This window comes from Suricata suricatta, chromosome 6 (assembly GCF_006229205.1).
Source record: "Suricata suricatta isolate VVHF042 chromosome 6, meerkat_22Aug2017_6uvM2_HiC, whole genome shotgun sequence".
Classification (NCBI taxonomy): Eukaryota; Metazoa; Chordata; class Mammalia; order Carnivora; family Herpestidae; genus Suricata; species Suricata suricatta.
In genome coordinates this window covers 147,249,506-147,271,846 of record NC_043705.1, presented here as the reverse complement: position 1 = coordinate 147,271,846, position 22,341 = coordinate 147,249,506, and the positions used below count along the sequence as shown (strand labels likewise).

General features: G+C 64.4%; 1 protein-coding gene across 2 annotated transcripts in view; it reads right to left on the bottom strand.

Moving 5' to 3' along the window:
* SLC12A7 (solute carrier family 12 member 7) overlaps positions 1-22,335 on the bottom strand; it is a 36,149-nt gene extending 13,814 nt beyond the window's left edge. For both annotated transcript variants that reach the window (XM_029941111.1, XM_029941112.1), the window contains exons 1-10: positions 22,296-22,335; positions 8,087-8,181; positions 7,679-7,801; positions 5,051-5,197; positions 3,973-4,027; positions 2,913-3,043; positions 2,019-2,260; positions 1,143-1,354; positions 627-794; positions 86-184 (exon numbers count right to left, since the gene is read on the bottom strand). In XM_029941111.1, the coding sequence (XP_029796971.1) occupies positions 86-184; positions 627-794; positions 1,143-1,354; positions 2,019-2,260; positions 2,913-3,043; positions 3,973-4,027; positions 5,051-5,197; positions 7,679-7,801; positions 8,087-8,134 (1,225 nt within the window). In that variant the 5' untranslated portion in view covers positions 8,135-8,181; positions 22,296-22,335. The remainder of the gene's footprint in view (positions 1-85; positions 185-626; positions 795-1,142; positions 1,355-2,018; positions 2,261-2,912; positions 3,044-3,972; positions 4,028-5,050; positions 5,198-7,678; positions 7,802-8,086; positions 8,182-22,295) is intronic.
* Positions 22,336-22,341: the final 6 nt, after the last annotated feature.

Genomic DNA, 22,341 nt, shown 5'->3' with positions numbered 1-22,341 from the left:
GCCCGGGAAGCCCACCCCAGCGGCCGGGCCTCAACACCCTCGAGTGGGGCCCGTGTCTCCCCGACCTCGGCCCTTCCAAGGATACAGATAAAAGACGTCGTCACGATGGCCAAAATGGTCCCCGTGGGGATGGACTTCTGGGCGTCCCTGAGGTCCCCAGACCGGTTCGAGCCTGCCATGATACCTACAAAGGGCCATGAGGGCACACACAGTTGACCACGCGGGCCCCCGGCCCCGACCCACAGGGAGGTGGGAGCAGAGAGAAGCGCTCGGACCCCCACCCTGCTCCCAGCCGGCGCCAGACAGGCGGGCACACATGCGTCAGCTGCAGGCCGCCCAGGCAGCCGGGGCCGGGCTCCCGCTGCACACGCAGCGGCCGAGGGGTGTCCCCGCAGGGAGTGCGTGTGCACACGTGCAGGGAGGAGGCGCCGGCGTGGATGCAAGGGTGTCCACTCCGGGCCACCGCGTCACGGTCCCTCTGAGTGCTCCAGCCTCTCAGGAGAGCACGGGACAAAGCCGCTTCCTGCACCCCAACACCGCACATGGGAGCAGAGACCCTGCGGCTTGTGTCTTGGGCCAAACACAGAGTGAGGGGTGCAGGGCCGTGTGTGCGGTGGAGGCCTCACCCGTCACTGATGGGAAGTAGATGCCGACCAGCATGGTGAAGCAGGTCATGATGTCCGTGAGGACGTAGGGCAGGCCGCTGGCTCCGGTCTCCTCCGGCACGGGGACCGACGGCGTGCCCTTCCTCTCCACAAACGCCCCCTTGTCTGCATACGCGCTCCACAGGTTATCTGTGGCAACAACAGACCAGTAACAGCATTCCGGAAACTTCAGCCAGGGGTCCTGACTCAGGGAGGCCCCAGCAGACACGGCTGGTGGCAAAGGCTTCCCAAGCTCCCAAGAGCTCCAACTTCACAGGAAGACGCGGTCTGTCCTCCCCAAAGAACAGAAACGGAAAGGCCCTATGAGTTCTGCGGTGAACCCGGAAAGTTCCCGTGCACCTAGGGGCACACTCCTGGAAACACAGAATCTATTGACCTGCGGGCTTCAGGCCCTGTGTGGTGACAGCAGCTCTGGGGAGGACAGACAGCCGCCTGGCAGGTCGGCCGTGGCACCACCAGGAACACGGGGACACTCACCCAGGAGGACGCCACTGACCACGCCGGGGATACCCTGGATCTCCGTGACGTTGTTCTGGGCGAAGTACTCGTCACAGGTGGCGTTGGGCATGGAGCTGTTGCAGAAGAGGCCCCAGAGCGCCGTGGGCGTCGTGCCGTTGTCTGCGGCGTGGACCTTGGCGCAGATGTCAAAGCCGCGTCTCGCCAAGGTGCGGTTCCCCAGCAGGCAGACCCTGGGGAGGGCGCCGGGCGTGAGGAAGCTGGGGGCCGCTTCTGAAACTACGACTGCCTTTCTCGGGCGACCAGGCTCAGGGGCCGCTAAATCGCTCCTGACGCTCCACTTTGCATGATGGGAACGCCACGTGAGCCGGGAGGGATGGGGGTTGAAAAGGGACCCCGGCAGCCCCAGGTCACAGACGCCTCACAGCGTGGTATGGACGCACGGCCCACCCTGGGGCGTCTCACACGGGCACTTCCTCCACGTGGGGGCGCTGGGGAGCTCGGCGCTAGCGGCCACCCACCCAATCAGGCTCCTCCGAGACCAGCCCTCTCTGGGTGCTGGGCCCATCTGACCGGCCCGACATCAGCACCAGACACTGCAGCTCGCTCAACTGGCCGTGACCTTGGGACTTGGCATTGCATCCAGAGAAGGACAAGAAGGGAACGCATGTGGGGGCTTCTGTGAGGACCAGGGGAGCGGGCGCAGGGAACACTGAGGACAGGTCACCCCGGGAGCTCAGTGACGCCTGACTGTCCTCGGGCCACCAGCACCCTGCACACCCTGACCTTCGCCAGACCCGTCTCGTCCTGGCAGATGATGTCGGAGTGTCCCGAGGGCTCATCCCAACCCCGCCCACACGGCCACGGGCACTGCAGGTTTGCAGGAACGGGACTCACGGGATGTCTGGCGGGTCAAAGGCAGACTTGATGACACCGGCGTAGATGGCGAGGATGGACAGCACCACGCAGGCCAGGAACACCAGGGCCAGCTTGTTGACGTACTTGACGCCCACGAAGACCACCATGGCCATGAGCAGCAGCGTGCAGGTCCCGTACACACGCATGTTGTGCAGCATGGCCACGGCCTCACCGCCCGCCGCCTCTGCCTGGATGATGGCCGCGCTGGGGGAGATGTAGGTCTGCGGGGCATGGGGCAAGGGGGTCAAGGAGGGCCGCCGACCACCCCTGCCTGAAGACGGCCCCACGGGGGAGGCATCTTCATCGGTGGGGCCTGGCACTGGGCTCCCTCCCCCACTGGAGCCTCCAGCCCACCAGCACCCATTCACGGTGGGCCCTTGGGAGAACAGAGATGAAAGGCACACAGAGGTGCTGCCCCAGGATCGGGGTCGTGGAGGCTGGCCCTTGGGGGGCACCCCCAGCCCAGACCGCAGGGCCGGGGCCGCTGGGCCGACCACCCGAGGGCGAGGACACGGTCTGGGAGGCCCCTCCGGGCACACGCAGCGCACACCGAGTGGGGCAGTAGGAGGGGCGGGTTCCTGGCCCAGGAGCGCTCTCCTCACGGCCCTGCGTCCTCCAACAGCTGAGGCCCTGAAGGCCAGAACCCCAGCAAGCCCACGAACCGGGCAGGAATGCTGGGGCCCGCCCGCCGGGCAGCCACCAGGGACGCTGGGTCACAGCCGCGTGGGCTCTGAGGACACGAACACAGCCAGCCTTCGAGAGCCCAGGGAGGCAGCGTCAGAACCACAGGGTGAGGGGCCGGCTGAGGGGCACTGTGTGCCTCGGGATGGGCTCCTCCGGGTCTGGAAAACCAGCCCAAAACAGAGGACTTACCAAAAAGATCTCAATGGTCCCCAGGATATACATGGCCCCGGCGAAGGTGGTGCCCAGGTAGAAGCAGAGGCCCACGGCCCCTCCGAACTCAGGGCCCAGAGACCTCGAGATCATGTAGTAGGAGCCGCCGGCTGCAAACCGAGCAAGAACCAGGTTAGGGCCCGTTCACCACGCTGCTGACGGCGCGCCCAACACCCCAGTTCTGTGCATTCAGACCCAAAAGGCCAAGGAAGCCTGGGGCCATGCCAGCACCGTCCTGCACCAGAGCACAGCGACGCCATAGCTGACTCTGGACCCCACGCCAGGCGGTCCAGCCAGCAGGCCCCTGGGTCTGCACTGCCTACACCGCCGCTGCCCCAGGGAGGCTCTGGGCCGCCTCCCCACGACCCGGAGATGGGGTGTCACGCAGCACACCGTCCCCTCCCTGTCCTCCTTGCCCGGAGCTCACCGCCCCCCCCATCGGCCCAGGGACCGTCACTGTGAACAGCCATGACTCCAGGGCTCCAAGGCCAAGGCATGTCCCCCAACAGACAGGAGCCCCTTCAGTTTCCCGGCCGCCAGCACCGGTCAGACGGTGCCCGAGGCAGGGACTGCCCGCTGCAGCACTCAGTTCAGCCTCAGGACTGACTTGGTTTAGAACGGGAATAAGGGCCTGGGGGAAATTAACTTCAGAACTAAAGGCAAGAATCAGCTCACAAAACACCAGCACCTCCGACCCGAGGATGAGGGCGAGATTTCACAGAACCGGGGAGTGTTCCCGTGGGGTCCCACCCGCCGGAGAGGCCCGATGTCACAGAGAATCGGGGAGGTGCTCCTGTGGGGTCCCACCTGGAGAGGCCCGATGTCACAGAGAATCGGGGAGGTGTTCCCGTGGGGTCCCACCCAGAGAAGCCCGATTTCACAGCAGGCCTGGGTGCCAGGCCAGGTGCTGGGGGCCAAGTGTGCACAGGATCCCTGCCTTGGTGCCCTTGGGGGACACCAGGACACCAGCTCTCGGTGTGTCTGTGGGCCAGATGCCAAGCGAGGACGGCCCCCCGACTCGGCCTGCCTGGCGCCTTACCTGGGACCACACCGTTGGTGGCGATGGCGCTCATGGAGATGGCGGTCAGCATCGTCTGCAAAGACAGGGGCCACCCGCTCAAAAGAGAGAATGTGTTGGGAGCCGCACCGGCCCAAGCACAAAAGGGCTGCTGGACGGGCAGCCCCACGGCTCCGGGATGCTCCTCTCGTCTCCCACTCACCCCCAGGGCTGAGCTGCCTCAGAAATATCTGACGCAGGACCCCATCTGCCCTGGAGTGTGGAGACCCCATCCGGGTGTCCACCTGCCCTGGGGAGGGGGGGGGGAAGTGTCCTGCCGGGCACACTTCCTGCTTGAGGAAGGCCCCCTCTTATTCCTGGGTTATATGTTTTGTGGCAATCACTCCAGATACTTTCCAGGTTTCTCAACTGAAAGCAATGTCACAGGAGGAAGGGGACACCGTTTAGCCACAACACAGCCTGCAAAGCCACGGGGGGCACAGGCAGGTCCCTAGGGGGCTAGGTCAAGGGAGTCTCGCTTGGTTGTCTGAATTGTAGCCAGAGGGCTCCAGGGGACGCTGGGGGATCGAACAGCCGGTTACGGTCCCTGCAGTGACAGCAAGGCAGGACAGGCTGGGGCTGTGGGAGCAGGTGCCCAGGACACAGAGGCCACGGCAGACCCCCGGCAGTGAGACGGACGCTTCATGTGGTGGGTGCAGACTGGACGCAGGTGCACGGGGTGAGGCGGTCAGGGAACCGGGGGCTGGGGCTGAGCAAGTCACTGACTGGTGTGGCCCTTCCTTCACACAAGGGGCCCAGGGCCTTTGAAACTGGAAGGGACCTTGTCAAAATGCAGGACCCTCATGAGTGGTGACAGCACCCTGCAAAAGCCCTCGGCCACCAGGTCGCGCGCCCCCGAGTCCTTCCACAGACGTGAGCACAGGAATCCCCCTGGCTCACCATTAGCCCGGTCTTGGCCCACCAGCCCCACATGGCTCGACTCCCCTTGGGCACGAGTCCCGGGGTCTGGGCACAGCGCCCCTGGAGAGCCCCCGGCCATCCACGAGGATGGGTCCCTGATGTCCACACGCCACTCGCCCAGGGACCTGCAGTCACTCACGCAGGTGCAGCACATGAACACGATGAGGAAGGACTCCAGGACGCCAGCTGCCCCCACAATCCACGTCAGGCGCAAGAAGAGGATCACGCCGAGAATGTTCTGGAGGCAGGGCAGGTAGACGCCAATGAAGGTGCCCATGCGCGGGCTCTGAAAGCAAGCATAGCAGTTCCTGTTCTGGGCAGGCTGGACCGGCACCTGCAGGCATCCAGACCCACGGCCCTGCCCCAGGAACCCCGGGACAGAAGAACAAGGGAGGGAAGCCACGGGGCTACATGCTCTGGCTGCACAGCCCTGCGGGGTCAGAGGAAGCCAGGCCTCCCGGGAGGACCACGTCGCCACCGGGGAGCAGGGTGGCAGCCTGTCCAGGAGGCCCAGGCACTCACGGACACCAGAGGAGGATCCACTGCAGTTCCCTAACACACAAGAGACACTGGAAGGCCAAGTCCCATGGACCCATGGAGCCATGAACCTGCCGGACGAGGGTCAGACAGGACACGCCTGAGCCCAGCAGCTGGGAGGCACCTGACGTCTGGACGCCCCCGTGGCTCAGCACATCGGCCGGGCAGACAATGCCAGGGTCCCAGCCCATCGTGTGACGGGCAGCATGATGCCACTGTCAGCTGGCTCACTGAGACTGAGACTGAAATGCTGCCCTAAAAGGCAAGATGATGTTCAACAGGAGAAATGGCTCACGTCAGGTGAATTAAAAGTGAGCAAGCAAGCAAAAAACTGGGCAAGATTTGCTTTGAAGTCATTTCCTGTGAATGCAAATAGGCTGCAGTCAAGGGCCCGGAGGTAGTTCTCCGGGCTCAGCGCCCCGAGAAGGGCCCCCCACGGGCAGCGGCTGCACTCACTCAGGAGGCCGCTGGGCCCTGTGGACCAAAGGTCTCCACACAGAACGCCTACCCCCAAAAGCCTGGAAGGGGCAGGACCATAGAGCCCGTGGGACCCTACAACCCTGGGCACAATCCGGAGGGCACCCCCGAGTGCGTGGGCGTCTTAATGCCCAGGGCACTGAGCTCCCTCCTAACCAGGGCCTGCGCCTGCCCACCAGCGGGTGCCTGACTTCTGTGTGCCCCCTCGGGTGCCCACGAGGCAGGCAGAGTGACTCCGGGACCTTCAGGTTGTGTAAACTGGGGATGCACTGGCTCAGGGAGGGGGGTGCAGCCGTGCCCAGCTGATGCCCAGCTGGTGCGGGAGTCTGCTGTGCTGCACCCAGCGGCCGGCAGGACCCGAGTCACTGGGGAAGGGCCTCTTGTTCACTCCTACAGGAGGTTCTGATGGGTCAGCCGGGCCAGACGGGGGCTCCGGAGCCCTTACCCTGGCGGGGGTGGGTGCCGAGACCGGACCTGTGGGGACGGGCTCCCGTGCCTGCTGGGTCACGGGACGGGAAGGGAAGCCCCCACACCCAGAGGTCCTGGTCAGTCCCAAGTGGGGCGGCTGATTCATCCCAACCAGAATATGTCCGCCTGGTGATGGGGGTTGCGGAGGGTCACAGGGTGACCAGGTCCCTCCTGTGACCGAAATCCAGCCTACAGCACCTGCTCCAGTGCCTCCAGGGGCAGTGCCCGTGGGCAGCCACCCGTCATGCAGGTTCGCCAGGTGGACACTCAGACTACATCCCCACAGAGACCGTGCGGAGGGTCAGGGCTGTGCTTCCGTGCACGGGGAAGGCCAGGACACACTGGGCCGAGCCGGGCAGCCTGGGGGCAGGTTCTGGAAGCAAGCACACCCGGGCCCAGCACAGCAAAGCACCTGTTCCTGAAGGCAGCTGACGTCACATCAGCTCCAGCACACAGAGAGAGGGACAGGGACACCGTGTGCTGACTGCACAGAAAATGCCTGCGGTTCCCAAAGTCTGGACCAGAGAAGAGCCTGTGAGACCGCAGGCAGCGCCCAGGGGACACGGGGAAGCCCAGAACACCCATCAGCACGGCACCCAGCCCCAGAGCATCCATGGTGCCCCTGTGACCGGGGCTGCCACGGGCTCCCGAGGGCTGGCGAGGGCCCTCTGGGGCACTGCGCCCTGCTCCCAGGGGGGCGGCCAGGCCAGGGCTGGGCAAGGCAGTCCCCCCGCCCCACGTGTCTCACTCCAGACCAAGCACTTGGCAAACACAGAGCAAACGTGCCTGAGCGTCAGGGAGCTGGAGAATCTTTCCTACTGGGTTACAGGAAGAGGTGCCTTCTGCGGCCGCCCTTCCTGACAGCCAAGGTCAGGGTGGACGCAGGACACAAGGAACACCAGGGACCCCGCGCACGCAGGGCTGGCGCCATGGGCAGGATGCGCAGAGGAGGGAGAGGCGGGAGGGGAGACCCCACCGACCACACCCAGCTGGCAGGGACCCTGCAGAGAACGCTCGGCCCCTCTATGGGAGGCCAGGTGCTCAGGCCCCATGCCACCTCCGTCCTGCTGACCCGGCCACTGCCCTGCCTCACAGTCCCTGAAGCACAGAACCTTCGGGCAGCACTGGCAGAGCCAAGAGCTGGAGGAAATGATCGCTGCGGAAGGTCGAGAAACAGCCTCTTTCTGCCCTTATTTAAATCCTCATGTAGGAGAAAGACAAAAAGTAGTGTTTTGCTGGGACTCAGAGAATGTCCCAGGGGGCGGAGGGGAGGGCGGGGGCTCACCTTGACCTCCCGCCTCTTGCTGTCATCGTCCTCCTCGTGTTCGGCTGCGCCCTGGCTCAGGTTGGTGTAGTTGGCCAGCTTGTTGAGCAAGGACGACACCATGGGGTTGCTGTCCATCTCCTCCTGTGGGGGCCACGCTGGGGGTTAGGTACCCGGATCCCCGAACCCACTGCCGTTTCCTGCTCCACACCGGGGGCCCACAGGGCTGACGCGGGCCTTGCCGCCCCGGACGCGGCACAACAGGTCCCCAGTTGGGGTCAGGAGCAGAGGTTGGGGCTCCAGATCACACACTGTCCAATCAGGAGGCCGGCCCTCCGCCCGGCCCCCAGCTCCTCACCAGACCCAGGGTCTCGGGACCCATCCAAAGCCTCAGCCCTCACACTTCCTGCAGAAGGAAGCGTAAGTCACCTCAAAAAGCGCCATGTTCTTTCCTTCAAAGAAGCTCTCCGGCTCCATCTCCACATGGTTGATAAACGGGCTGTTTTCTCGCGAGTTTCCATCTCCTGGGGGAGAACGCTCAGGTCAGTTTCAGGAGCAGCTGGAAGGGGGCGGGGCCACCGCAGGGCCCTGTGCGCCCGGTCCCTCCCCAGAGGCCCGGGGGAGGCTGCTGGGCTCCGGGGACACAGACACGGGTGTCACCGGCAGATGTGTGTGTGACGCTGTGCCTGCGACCCCACCCCCACCCCAGCGACAGTCCTGGGGTGGCGGCCCCAGGCCCTGGCTCCTTTGGCAGTTGCAAGCCTGGCCCAGGGTCTGGTGCCTGAGCAGCCCAGCCCTCCCTGCCTCAGCTTCCCCACACCTAAGACTCAAGAACACAGAGCGAAGGGCAGGTAACAGAGGAGTCACTCTGTCCCAGCTGGAGCAGGGGGCAAGGGCGGGGGGGAGGAAGGGCTGCCTTTTACAGGGGCAAGAGGTGGCCGGGTGAGGATGTGCGCGCGCCCGCTCGGAGGCAGCCTCACTCCCAAGGAACGGTGTCCACGGACGTCAGGAGAGAAGCACAGTGTCGCGTCACAGGGTTTTAGTGTCCGTGAGGCGTGTGGCGCCACCTGCAGGGGCTTGGGGGAGGGCCCCTGGGCAGCCTCCTGCTAGGAACACGTCCCAGCAGTCCCCGAGAGCCCCACGGGCCGCCGGAGCTTCACAGGAACCCGGGGCTCGTGCGTGCTGACGTGCTGACAGGCCACCGGCAGCCTGAGCCGTCCCCGCCCGGGAGCACGGAGCAGCGCGGGTCAGCGTGTCCGGGTCTCGCCCTGCCCCTTTGGCTTGGAGGTCATGCAGGTGGCCCTCTTGGACCTGCCATCCCCACGTCTCTTCCTGACACTGTTCCTGGCAGGATGGTGCCACCCAGAGCAAGGACACCAGGAGTCTCCAAAGCCAGCTTTTTCAGTCTCACAGCAGGCCCTGCGGGGTGACCCCACCACCGTCCAACTTTCTGACAGAATCCCCAAATGACAGGAGGGTCACCGTCCTCCCCAGATGCTCAGGGGCATCCATCCCGTGGCAGCTCCGGGTAACGAGGCCACCAGGCTGCGCACAGTGGAGACTCCCTCAGCTGGGGAAGACCCAGCCCCCCAAGCCCCACAAGGTCCCAGCCCAGGGCCGGCAGCGCCCAGCGGGCAGACCTGGCGCCCCAAGCCCCACGGGGTCCCAGCCCGGGGCCCGCACCGCCCAGCGGGCAGACCAGGCCCTCCCACCTCAACGACCCTCGGCTCGCCCCACCGGTCCACGGTCTGCGCCCCACGGCGTCCTCCAGACCTTAGCCCGGGCTCCGGTAGAAACCATGCCCGTGCTTCACACTTAGAGGAGAATAGAGACAGGAACAAAAATGGACAGAACAGTGACTGGAGGACAAATGACCGTGTTCCACCAAACGCCCACACTCACCCCGACGGGGGCTCACAGAAGCGGCCCAAGCACCCTGTGCACAGCCTGAATCCTGCACTACAGACCCCAGGCCACTAAGGAGACCGTCCTCGGCAGGGGATCCCCTTTCCAGAGATCTGGGCGAGCGCACGTGGACATCCGACCCCCGCTGCCGGGGCAGGTGGTCGGGATGGGGCCCCCCTCCACCGTGTGCCCGCCCGTCCTCACTGCGGCTGAGGACACCCCAGAGACGGGGCTCCCGCTGGCCACCCCCAACACAATCTGCGTCCAAGGTCACAACACACATGCCAAGTCCACACTCGTGTGAATGGGGGACAGGCACACGCACACGCCTGCTGCATCCCTGCTGACCCACAGGGAGGGATGGGGAGGGAAAAGCCACCGAGCACCAGACCATCTCCACATCACAAGGCAAGCCTGCCCCAGGGGAGGAGTCAGACCACTGACCTAGCCAAGGTCAAGGTTAACATCAGGGTCACAAGCCAGACACCCAGGGAGAACACTCGTGACTGGTGACTTCACCAGGAAGCCTGAGACACCGCCAGACAGGCACAGAAGCAGCCCCTCAGGAACGTGACACCACAGAGAACAAAGACAGGTGTGGAATGTTCCAGAAGCCAGAACAGCACAGAGATGGGACAGTGGAGAGCACCCCGTGCCCCACGTTCTCTGATAAAAGGACACTGCTGGGCCGACTGGTGAAGCCAGAAGAGCCACGACAGAGAGAAAGTGCCTGTTTCCAGGGCAGGCCTCCCACAGCGGCTCAGGAAGACAGGGCAGCAGAGGGGACACCGGCCCCCAGGGACTCTGCGTCCTCACAGCTTCTAGAAACTCTACAGTGAGAGCAAAAAAAAACTATCAAGCAGGGAGCCTGGGGGGCTCAGTAGGTTGAGCATCCGACTTTGGCTCAGGTCATGATCTCGCAGTTTGTGGGTTCGAGCCCCAGGTCAGGCTCTGTACTGACCGCTCAGAGCCTGGAGCCTGCTTCGGATTCTGTGTCTCCTGTTCTCTGCCCCTCCCCTGCTCACACTGTTTCTCTCTCAATACTAAATGAACTATATATATACACACACATATACAGCTTAAAATCAGGAAATATTCAAACAGAAGGAAACTGCCTTGCGAAATGCCCTCCTCAAGGAAAGCGCAGGCTGGCTGCGTGGGCCTTGGCGGCACCAGCCCCGGCCCCCCCCCCCCCCGCCCCCAGGGCTCTGAAGTCCCCCGCTGTCCCCGCCAAGCCTGAAGCTCCCTCTCACTGCTTCTTCCTCCAAACACACTCAGTTCCGCTTCACGTTGTTAAAGGAAGAACAGGTCCCATCAAACTCTGAAGAAAGCAAGCCGTGGCCCCCGGCCTGATCGGTCTGCACACCAGCAGGGCGCGGAGGGGCTGCCGAGGCTGCGTGGAGGGGGATTCAAAGCAAATGCCCTGGTCCCCAGCCTGGACTCAGACGTCAGCCGCAGCCCCGCTCTGGAGGCCAGGGGTCCTCCACTAGCCACCCCGAGCTGCAGAGGCCGCTCACCTGGGCTGTCTTCTCGTTCACGCAGGATGAGAAGGGCCCGAGAACAGGCCCACCTCCCAGCATCCCCCTGGGGCAGGAGGTCCGTCCCTGGAGGGACCTCCGCAGGGTGAAGCCGAGGGCCACGTAAGGCCATGTGACGAGGCCAGCCCCACGCTGCCTGCAGACCTCGAGGGCATCAGGATTGTCTCCACCGGGTCCCTGTCCCTGGCAAGCTCCACTCCCACCCCCGGCCCCTCGGACACCCGCTCTGGCTCACCTGCGCGTCCAGGGATTGGAAACACAACTAGCCATCCCTTTACAGAAACTGTTTTAAAAGCTATCAGCTGCACATTACAGACAGCACGTACGTCCCAACTTGGTGAGGGGCGCCTAGGGGGCTCCGTGGGCTAATCGGCCGACTTTGACTCAGGTCATGATCCAGCAGTTTAGGAGTTCGAGCCCCACGTTGGGCTCTGTGCCGACAGCTTGGAGCCTGGAGCCTGCTCTGGATTCCATGTCTCTCTCTCTCTCTTCCCCTCTCCCGCATGCTTGCAAGCTCTCTCTCTCAAAACTAAACAAACATTAAAAAGCAGATCCAGAGAAACTGCCACCGTGTGGGGCTCACTTGTATGTAAAGAAGCAAGTTTTACCTGGAAGAAACACAAGAGAATTTAAGAATAGAGGCCCGGAGACCCACACAGGCAGGTGCACCGGCCTCAGAGCGCCATTCGTAACCACTGTGTGAAGGATTCAGGCAAAAATCTGCGAGACCCTAAAGCCACTGGGTAAAAGACAGAGGAGCAGGCCCGCTATGGTCAGTATGAAGGTGAGGTTTCCAGTACCAGGATCATCTAGGGCCACGTGGGCCACAGAGTGACAGGACACACCCCTGGCATTCCTGCCTCAAAGTGTTTCTCCTGAAAACCACCCCAAGAAAAAGGCCACACATAAATACCATGGCATTCGACAAGCCTCCTGACCCAGATCCTTCAAGCGTGCTGATGCCAGGACAGACAGCAAGTGGGGAAGGCTCTAGACCCCAGGTCCAGCAAGCTTCCTCTGTAAAAGGCCATGGTGCCGTCACAAGCCCCTGGAACAGCAAGGACAAGGCGTGAACAAGCCGGGCAGCAGGGCCACGTGCCAATAAAACTTTATTGACAATAGCAGGTGGCCAGCCCGTAGCCTAAAGGGCCCCATGGGCCCCGTGAGCCCAGCAGAGGGCTCTGGACACAGCTGTGTGTGAGCCTCTGGGAAGCCGCCAAGCAGGCGAGTGGCCGTCCTGCCTCCCAGCCATCCTGGCCTGCCCCCAGCTTGCCCAGCAGCCCCTGCCTCCACCCCACCTCATAGCACGCAGGACCGGCTTGCCCCCCACGCCTGCCTCCCCCCCCCCCCCCCAGAGATGTCTGCAGAAACCAGTGCCTCAGGGATGGCTCCTGTCTGCAGCCGGGCGGAACCTCAGTGACCATGCACACCTGCACTTGGTCCATGGGGACACACACAAGCTCTCCCAGTGATGGACCAGATGGCTGGCATCTGCTGGTCCAGGACCCAAGGTTTCAGGAAGTAACTGGACCCTGGACGGGGCACAGGGGGGCACGGAGTGCAAGGCCCTGGCCAGCAGCACTGTCCCTGTCCCATGCAGGCTGCTTCAGAGGAAGCCACGCCCTCACCCCGTCATCCCAACACAAAAATGTCCAACACCCAGGCCATGAAAGCTGCCCCCATCCCCCTCCGCCCCCCCCACCGCCCCGCCCCCTGCAACACTGACGCACACCGGCATGGGGGCACACCCTCCTGAGGCCTGTGTAACCGCCCGCTGGGCTGCCCAGCCCGGCCCCAGTCCTTCCCCCGACCCCCTCCCCCAGCTCTGACTCCGATAATTGCAATGTCACGCCGGGGTCAGGGAAGATGGGATGTGGCCAGGGGCAAGGTCATCCTGGCAAACAGCATCTCCCTCGCCCCACCAAGCCTGAATCTGGTTACTCTCCAGGCCCCAGGCACGCTGCACAGGCTCCGTGGCCCCGAGAGTTGTGTGTGCACTCCGTCGTTAGCGAGCAAAAGCCGCAGGTGGCGATGCCCTAGGACAGCGAGGCAGGGAGGCTGGCCACCGACCTGGTCTGCTACTGCCTGGAGCTCACAGGCCCCCGTTCCTGCCAGCAGCGGCCTGAGCCCCCCCATCCCTGTTCCCCTGTCCCTTCTAGGGTTACAGCGTCCATCAACCCTGTCTCCTGGGTGAGCCGCACATTACTCCCCGCCTCCTTCCGCCTGGGGGTTTGCATCTGGGATTTTACCAGCATGTCCCTGACCCACTGGAGGAAAGGGCAGAGACTGCTTTGTGAGGATCGGTGGCCACCCCCTCCCGTCCCCAAACGGAGGCTAGGCTCCTGCTGGAACCCAGACATGCAAGGCACCTCTAGCACGGAGGCTCCCCCGCCAGTGACCCCTGTTGCAGCTGGTGCCAGACCCCGGAGTGTCCCCAGGGGCCAGGACCTCTCTGCAGTGGTTATGGCTGGAATGAAGGCTTTCTAGGCTCCACGCCCTGGGCTGCTCGCTGACCCCGGGCCCTGTCCCCTGCCCCCTGCCCTCCATGCTCACGTCTGGGGCCAGTGCTGGCACCTGGATTCCAGAATCCAGGCCAGCGGGCCCCTCCTGGGGTGGCGGGGGAGCTCTGTGTCCCGCCGGCAAACACTGCCAGGCTTAGGTCAGAGTCCCCGCGATTTCACGGAAATGTCACGAGGGCAAGAACCACCCCCACAGCCCCGGCCAGAGACGGCATCCGGTCCTGGGTCAACGAGTCTCCCGCCCCGGGGCTCTGGGGGAGCGGAAGGAAGGGACGTCTCAGGACCAAGCATGCCCTGCAGGGAGGCCGGGAGGCTGGGAGGCTGACGGGAAAGCAGACGCCCTTCCCGCCAGCCAGCCGGCCCAGCCCCAGCCCCTAGGCTCCTCAGGTGCCCGCTGAGCCCGCCCCACCCCCAGGGCCTGCGGGGGACCACCACTGAGGTCACAGGGTCTGGACGGATGCCTGAGGCGCTCCTTCCCGAGCGGACTCACTCTCATCAGTACATTTAACCTGCTCTACGTCACCCTCATGCCCAGTGCACCCACCGAAAACAAATCCCGTTAAGGCTAATGTCACACTTCTATTCCAGTCTGGGGTCCCTGACGCAGAATGGAGGCATGATCTGCCCATATGCCAGCTCCAACCACACACGAGTGACATCCACGTGCACCTGGCTGGCTTCACGGAGCCCAGCACCACAGCGGGGCATGGCTCCCAGAGACCTCCCTGCAAGGACGGGGCCTCAGAAGCATCCCAACCCCAAAACCCAGATGACACCAGGTGTGGCCCAAACCAGCAGACCCCTGTGAGCAGCCTTGTGATTGGAGGGGTGGCGTGGCCTTGGGGACAAAGCCCACCCAGGACCAGGGGCAGCCCATTCAGCCCCACTGACCAGGCTCCCACCACCTCCCACTTGGCCACGGTTCCAAAAGCGGGGAGTGTCCTGGGGGACTGCCTCGGGGACCTCTGGGAGAAGGGATCAGAAGGGCTTCGGACACTGGAGGACACAGCCACCTTCAGCCCAGACCACGGCCACTATGGCAAGGTGCTACTGCCTTGCCAGAGACCAGGCCAACACCCCCCTCTGGCACATTTTCTTCAGATCTGACACTCGTGGTCCCAAAAGGGGGAACATCCCAGGGGACACTCAGCTACTGAGAGGTGCCAACGAAGAAAATGACAAACCAGGAGGAGTGCCTAGAAAATCCCAGCAAGCACAGACCACACAGACCACACGCGTGCACAATCACACGCACACGGATACGGGAACAGCACACGGGGACACTTGTGTGTGCAGATACGGACCACACGCGTGCATAATCACACGCACACTGGCACAGAAAAAGCAGACCCGCACAGACCCGCACGCTCCCACAGGGACTCACACACAGGCCCCGGGGCACCTCACAGACTCTCCCAGAAAGGGTGTGCCTGCCCCCCCTCCCCCCGGCGCGCAGGGAACAGGCGAGGCGGATCCCCACTCCCAACGGTCACTTGGCTGTTTGCCGATTCTGGCCCGACCTCTCCCGAGACTCAGGAGCTGCGGGTGCTGACCAGGGGCCCGAGGAGGGCGTGGTGAGATTCCGCCAGGGGCGCCGGGCCCTCGCCGCCTCCTGGGGCGGCTCCTGTTACCAACACAGGCTCCCGGCTGGCGGTGGCGGAGACCCTGCGGCTCGAAAGGAGGAAATTGAAGACCGACCCGCAGCTACTCCTCTGGTTTCGGCCCAACTCGATCCCTCCCCAGTGACCGCAGAGCCGGCGGAGCCAACACATCACCGCCACCGAGACAGGCCGGCTCCTGGACAGGGAAACTGAGGCACGAGGAGCCCTCCCGAGGGCCCCGCGGCACCCACAGGGGTGGCCAAGGCCAATGCCCCGCAGGAAGTTCTCCCTCACGGCACCCGTGTGCCACCCCCACCGAATGGACACAGGCTCAGCGGCACAGCCCTGACTCCCCCCAGCTCCCTCCCCTCCCCCACGTGGAGCCGTGCACAGGGATGCAGGAGAATCGGCTGCCACCCCCAGACCACCCCAGACCACACGGGACTCAGGGAGGCACCTCCATTTCCTCCCCCAATTGTTCCTCAAAAAGAAACCAGCCAAGGAACAAAAAAGGAAACAAGCCCAAGGCACACCAGGGCCAGGCCTCAGATGACCAGAGATGCAGGCGCAGGGGACCCAGGAGACTCGCACTGTCGCCTCCCCACTCCCACCAGGGAGGCGGCCTGGTAGACCCCCGCCCCCCTCCAGGACATGGGGGCCACCTGGTCGGGTCCACTCACCCTGTCCCCCCCATGGACACCTGGTCGGGTCCACTCACCCTGTCCCGCCCCCCCACCCCCGACATCTGGTCGGGTCCACTCACCCTGTGTCTCCCGGACGCCTGGTCAGGGCCCGCTCACCAGGGCTCCTGGCAGGAGGTTCAAGGACCCACATGATGCCAACAGCCACCAACAAGGGAGCCGGGGCGCAAACGAGGCAGCTGGCCAGGGCGCCTCACTTCGTCTGGCCCTGAGCTGCGAAGCTGCAGGCTTCTCTGCACAGACCAGGCCTCTACTCTGAACCCCGCCCCCCAAAGGGGATGCTGCGCCTCTGTGCTCTGTCTCCGCTGACAGCACTGCCCCAGGGCCCCCTGAAAGGAGCCCAGGCCCACCCGCCGGTCCCCAGCGGGTGCCCACAGCTAGCTGCCCAGATGGCCCAAGGCCCAAACCCTGAGACTAGCTTGCGGGTCTGAGCGGCATCCACCGCCAGGCCCACTGGGTCCTCGTCAAGGTCTCCCCCGTCCCCCGGCAGCGAGCTTCCTCCAGCCCTGCCGAGGGCCCCCCCCCCCCGCCCAGCACCGCTGTGGGCCACAGAGGACGCACCCCGAGGAGCTCAGCCAGCACAGCCCCCTGAGAACAGGGAGGCACCGGCCTGCCCTTCGGCACGCATCTGCAGCAGCCCACGGTCACAAAATGCATGCCCCAGGGTGGGTGACACAGACCCTGGGCAGGTCCCAAGTCATTCCTGCCTGCCTGGCCCATCCCTGCGGCAGCGCCCCAGCCATGCAGGGGTGAGGCCCCCCCGCGGACAGCAACAGGAAGGTGTCCTTGGCCCAAGGTCACCGTCTCCAATGCAGGAGCCTGGGCCTGCCTGGAGTCACCCAGTCACGTGCCCTGACAGAGGGTCCTCTGGTGGGCTGGGGGGGCAGCCCCCCCCCGGCTCACCCACAGGATCCCATGTGGCACAGAAACCTTGGGGCCCACTCCAGCCACCCCCGTGGGGCACACAACACCCCGAGAACTCCATCCACACCCCGCAGAGACTCAGGGAAAGCCTGCCACACACCTCTAAGTAGGGAACACTGAGACCATTTCCCTGAAAGAAATACCCTGAAATTCACTTGAGCCTCCACCACTGAGTGAGGATGGCAATGCCACGTGGCCCCCAGCCCCCCGCCCCCACTCTGATGGCGCCCAGCCCTCCGGCAAGGGTGAGTAGGGCCCCCACTCTCTGAAGGTGCCCAGAACCCCGGTCACACACGGGCTCCACGGAGCTCCCCAGCAGAGGCAGGGGTCAGGGGCCTCTCCGCCTCTAAGACCCACAGCCTCCAGAGCTGCCGCCTCCCTGCTCACAGCAGGGGTGCAGCCCACTCACCCACACTCCCCCAGCCGCCCCTGCACTGGGCAGTCACGGAATTCCCCTGGGCCATCTCAGCGTCCCGTGGCTTCAAATGTGGCTTAAAACTCTGACTCATCGCGCCTTCCTGTCTGGGGCCAGGCTTGCCCCAGAGGCCACTGCTTTCCAGAAGCACCCGGCAGAGGGGGCGGCATTCCAGTGGGGTGGGCTGATCACCCACAGAGGGTCTGACCCCTGCTGGTCCCGCACACGACATGGGCACAGCCACAGGCCCAAGTGCCCGTGTCACCAGGGAAGGCTGAGTGAGTGGAGGGTCCGTCTGTGGGGTCAGCCACAGCCCACCGTGTGAGCAGTGACCGGGTGGGGGGGTTCACCAGGATTCCCCCAACCCCATGGGGAGGCTCGGCTACAGCTCAAACCACCCCCCCCACCGGCTGGACAGCCACATAGCCAGGGACATCACAACCAAAACAGGCCCCGAGGTCCACAGTCTCTGCGTGGAGAGGCCTAGCCTGCCCCATGGCCACTCTCCCACTGGCACTACCATCCCAGCACCCAAGTGTCCTCTCCCATGAGGCCACGCTGACACCCAGCACTGCAGGGCACTCCATTGTCCCCAAACACCATGAATCACGTGCTGGCCCCGCAGCCTCCACGCCCCCAGGAGCAGAGCACACACCATTCTGAACACTGACGCACCCAAGGCCATGATGGACACCAGCCATGGCTGACGCTCCCCCCGTCCTCACAGAACTGCCCCGCAGGCCCCGGAAGTGCGCAGCCTCTCGGGGATCGGCCATGAGAGCCAGACCCTCCAGGCTCCCTCATGCCAGACCCCTGGCGGCCCTCCCACACACAAGCAGCCACCACCGCGATGGTGTCCACAGCTCGGATACCCACCCCAGCAGAGCAGCAGCCCACTGGGAAGGTCTAGGGAACTTTCCAGAACAACGCAGACACAGATCTCCATAGCAAGGCTCCTCATATTGGTCATGGAACCATCTCACATCATGGCTTCCTTGGCCCAGGTGGCGACAGTCACCCCCAGGATGACACCTTCAGCCGCGTCACTGGGCTGAGGGCAAGAACAGATGCCCCAACACCCCAACACGATGTGACCACCAAGCCCCTGTGCCTGCCTCCACGTGTGCGCACACACACACACACACACACACACACAGGGGCGTGTACACAGAGCCTATGTGTGTGCACACATATTCATACACACAGTGCACACATGCACATACCGACACATTCGCAGGACATACACACAGCCCGCGTGTGCACACACATGCCCATGTACACACATGCACACACAGCCCAGGTGTGCACACACATGCACGTGTACACAGCCAGGAGTGCACACTCACATGCACACACACGCGCTTGGCAGGGGACCTCATCCAGCCACGGGCCTCCCCCAGGACGACCGTGCAAGAACCCGACAGGCACACAGAGCAGCATGGACTTGTCACTTGTGTGCTTCCATTTCGTGCCTTTGCCACTGAAAACTGAGTCTGGTGCACACACGAAGTGCGGCAGCCCCTTGCCCCCGGCCCGCCACCCAGTATCACGACATCTCCCTAAACGACACGATGACCACTGATGGCCATTCCCAAGATGGTGCCAGGCGCTCACCCAGCAGCGGAGGCTCTGCCAACAGGACAGTAGGCACAGCGGGCCCTTCCTGCTCAGATGGCCGCCTCCCTCCCTTCCTGAAACCCCGTGTCCTCACTCGGCAGAACTGAACCCAGAAGCCGCCATCTGGCTGCACTCCTGAACCACACAGCTCAAGGAACCCTTGCCCCCACGCCAGGCGAGCTCGCCCACCTGGGCAGCAGCCACCCCCCAGGACAGCGGCCACGAACACCAACAGAGAAGTCACTTGGGGTCCAGGGCCGTGGCCTCAGAGCGCTGCCCACTGCCCAGGCTGCCGCACAGGTGACTCCCTAGAGAAGCAGAGTCCCCTTCAGAGGGTGGGTGCCAAGGGGCTGAGCTGCAGAGCATAAGTCACAGACAGGAACCCAAAAAGGGAACAGTGATGGGATGGGGACACAGGGCTGCCAACCTGGTCCACCCTCCAAGTGCTGAGCCCACTGACCTCCGTGGGGTCCCCACTTGCGCACCCTCCCACTCCAGAGCCCCCCCAGGGCATGGAGGGGCTCCACCCAGGCCCAGGAGTCTGGAAGAGTTCCCTGAAGTCGGTGAAACCCCACACTTAGAAGTCAGGAAAGAAGCATCCCCACTGCCCACCACTTTCCTTTTGGAAGATAGTTCTGCCAAGGAACGCAACACAGAGGGACAGAACCAGCCCATCCTTTCTGCCTGCAATCTTCGATCACAAGAAAATGCAGGACATTCAAGGTCCTCAAGAAGGCACGGCCCCCATCCAGGCAAGACCAAGCTGTCATTCCAGAACACAGCCCTACCTAGCTGGATGCAGGTGCGAGGCAAGGAAGGTTCAAAGCAGAAGCTGGTGCTGGCCTTGCCTCCCCCTGCCACGCCAGCCCTCCCTCTGCCCAGGCCTCTATTAAGCACCCCCAGGGTGAAGGGGGTCTTCCTAGCTCTAAAGCACCAGCCACAGGCCCACCAGCCGGGCTGAGCCAGGGTCAAGACAGCAGAGCAGCTAAGGTCAGTGCCGGCTTCCTCAGCCTCAGCTCAAGGCTGGCAGCAGTGGGGGCCTCCCACGGCCAGAAGACAGGACCCAGCTTCACGACGCATCCGCCTGGCATGCGTGGAGCAGCGGCCGCCTGATGGCATTCGGGCTCCATCCAGCTCCAGGACCACAGCCGAGGCAGGACAGACCCTAAGGTTCCGCTGAGCACCGCCAGGTCACCTGGTCCGCTCCTCGCCAACTCCCACCTGCTCTCAGCACACCCTGGCCCCTGACCCCAGCTGGGGTCTCAGGCCTCCTATTTCCAGACAGCCTAGGGTTTCCAAAACACCCTGGAAGGGCCTCCTCAATCTTGCTTCGCCACCGTCGCCACTGGGAGGCCCACCCAGAAAGCCAGGCGCTTCCCCAGGGGACTGGCCAGAGTCAGGAGCTCCAGTCACCCGGTGATGGAGCCAGGCTTGGCCACTGGCTGGGACCTGGGCCTTCAGGAGCTTTGCCAGCTCGCAAAGGACTTTCCTCGACTAGAGCGCCCCCCACACTGGCCACACGACACAATGCCAGCCATGGGGCACCCCGAGCACTGAGAACTTATGTGCAACACCAGGGTCCAGCCTCGCAGAGTCCGAAGCACGGTGACCACGCAGGGGGCTCCATCCCGTCTCCTTCTGGGGGAAAACGAGGAGTGGACAGCACAAAATGCCAAAGAGCCAGGTGGCTTCCGTGCTGGCTCAGCCGGGTGGGAGAGCGGCCCAGAGGACGGAGGCCTCGCTACGAGGTGAGCACGCCCGTTGTCTGCAGAGCTCCAGACTGAGAGCCACAGGCGGGAACGAAGGGAACGGAGGGTGAGACGGGAGGGGGGGCGGGCTGGGACCCCGGGCCCCCCACAGCCCAGCTGGCCCAGCTCTCCAGGCAGCACCAGTGCCCGGCTCTGAGCCCTCAGGCACAAGGGCACAAGGAAACAGGCAGGAAGAAAATCACCCAGATTCAAAACAAGACGTACTCCAGGTCTGGAAAGATAGGACCTCAGTCCGGAGAAGGGGCCAGCTGCTGGGTATCGGGCCCCCAGGCGGGGCTCCTCTAGGATACGGTGCACTTGAGGTGGCCGCTGTGACACGGCACACCCAGGGAGACCGCGCAGGAGCGCGCTCAGAACCACGGAGGGCTGGGCACCCAGACTCTGCCTTCACAGCCACCCACTTTCAAGCCCTGGAGCCAGGCGGCAGCGGTGACCAGCCCCAGGCCCCCACAGGCGGACAAGGGCACCTAGGGACAGCCCATGAGGACAATGCCTTCCCGGGGGCGCCTGAGGGTGGGTGCTCTCAGGAGGTGCCTGGCCTTGCCAGCCAGGGGAGGGGGGCCCCCAGCGGTCTGAGGCCCTCTTTCTTTAACCCCCTGGAGGAGGGAGCCTCTGCCCAACGGCAGAGGATCAAGACCCAGGGCTGTGGGCTGTCCTCTGATGACCCCCAATTCTAGAGGGCAGCTACTGAGGGTGACCGGATCATCAGTTCTCGAGAACCCGCGGTCTGGAGCCTGGAGGACAGAGGGAGCAGGCCTGGGGGATCACCCCAAGAGAAAGTGAAAGCGCTAGACATCTCCTGATTCCAGAAACAAAGAGTGAGGAGGACCCTCGCCAGCCTGCGCAAGGCTCCGCAGGACTGGGTGGCCCCTCCCCCGGCCCGCGGGGGCCTGTCGACCTTCCTGCGATGACCCCGCGAGAGAGCGGGTGCGTCGGCGGTCAGGCAGGCGGCGCCCAGAGCCGGGCTCTCAGCCGGGGCTTATCTGACCGGAGGCCCTTTGCCCCAGCGCGCAAGAGCACAGCAATGGCAACAGGAAGGAAGCAGGAAGGCACTTGGGCGGCCCCAACCCGGCGGCCCTACCCGGGACTGCTGGGACCCGGAGGTCTGGGGGGCGGGGGGGTTCTCACGCAGGGGGAGGCCCCTCCTCGTTTCCATAGCTACATCGGGGCGTCTCACACCTCCTCCTGTCCCACTCAGAGTGCGAGAAAGAAGGTGCTCCCTGTGTCCCAGCGGGGCTGGGACACGCAGGGAGCGGCAGAGCGGAGCCCACAGCCCCTGGGTGCGCGGGGCGCGGCGGGAGCCCTGCGCCCCGGAGACAGGCTTGGCGAGGGTCTCCGCAGGCAGGTGGGGGTGAGGGGACAGGGATGGGGGACAGGGGACACGTGGAAGGTGAGATTTAGGGGGAGAGAGGGACCTTTGGGGGGACCCCCGAGGGAAGGAGTTGGGGAGAGCGGGTGGAAGGCAGCCCTGCACCCCTTCCTCGAGGCCGGCCTCCCTGCGTCCCCCTACGGTCCCGGCCGGCCTCTCCTCCAGATCCCTCCCGGGTCGCCCTTCGCCCCCTCCGGGGCTGCCCCTCCTCCCGGCCTCCGCCGGGCGCCGCGCAGCCCGGCTCCGCCTTTGTCCGGCGGGCAGGTGCGGCCGAGCTCACCCGGGCTCTGGCAGTCGGGCTCGCCCTCGGGGGGACCCGGCGCCTC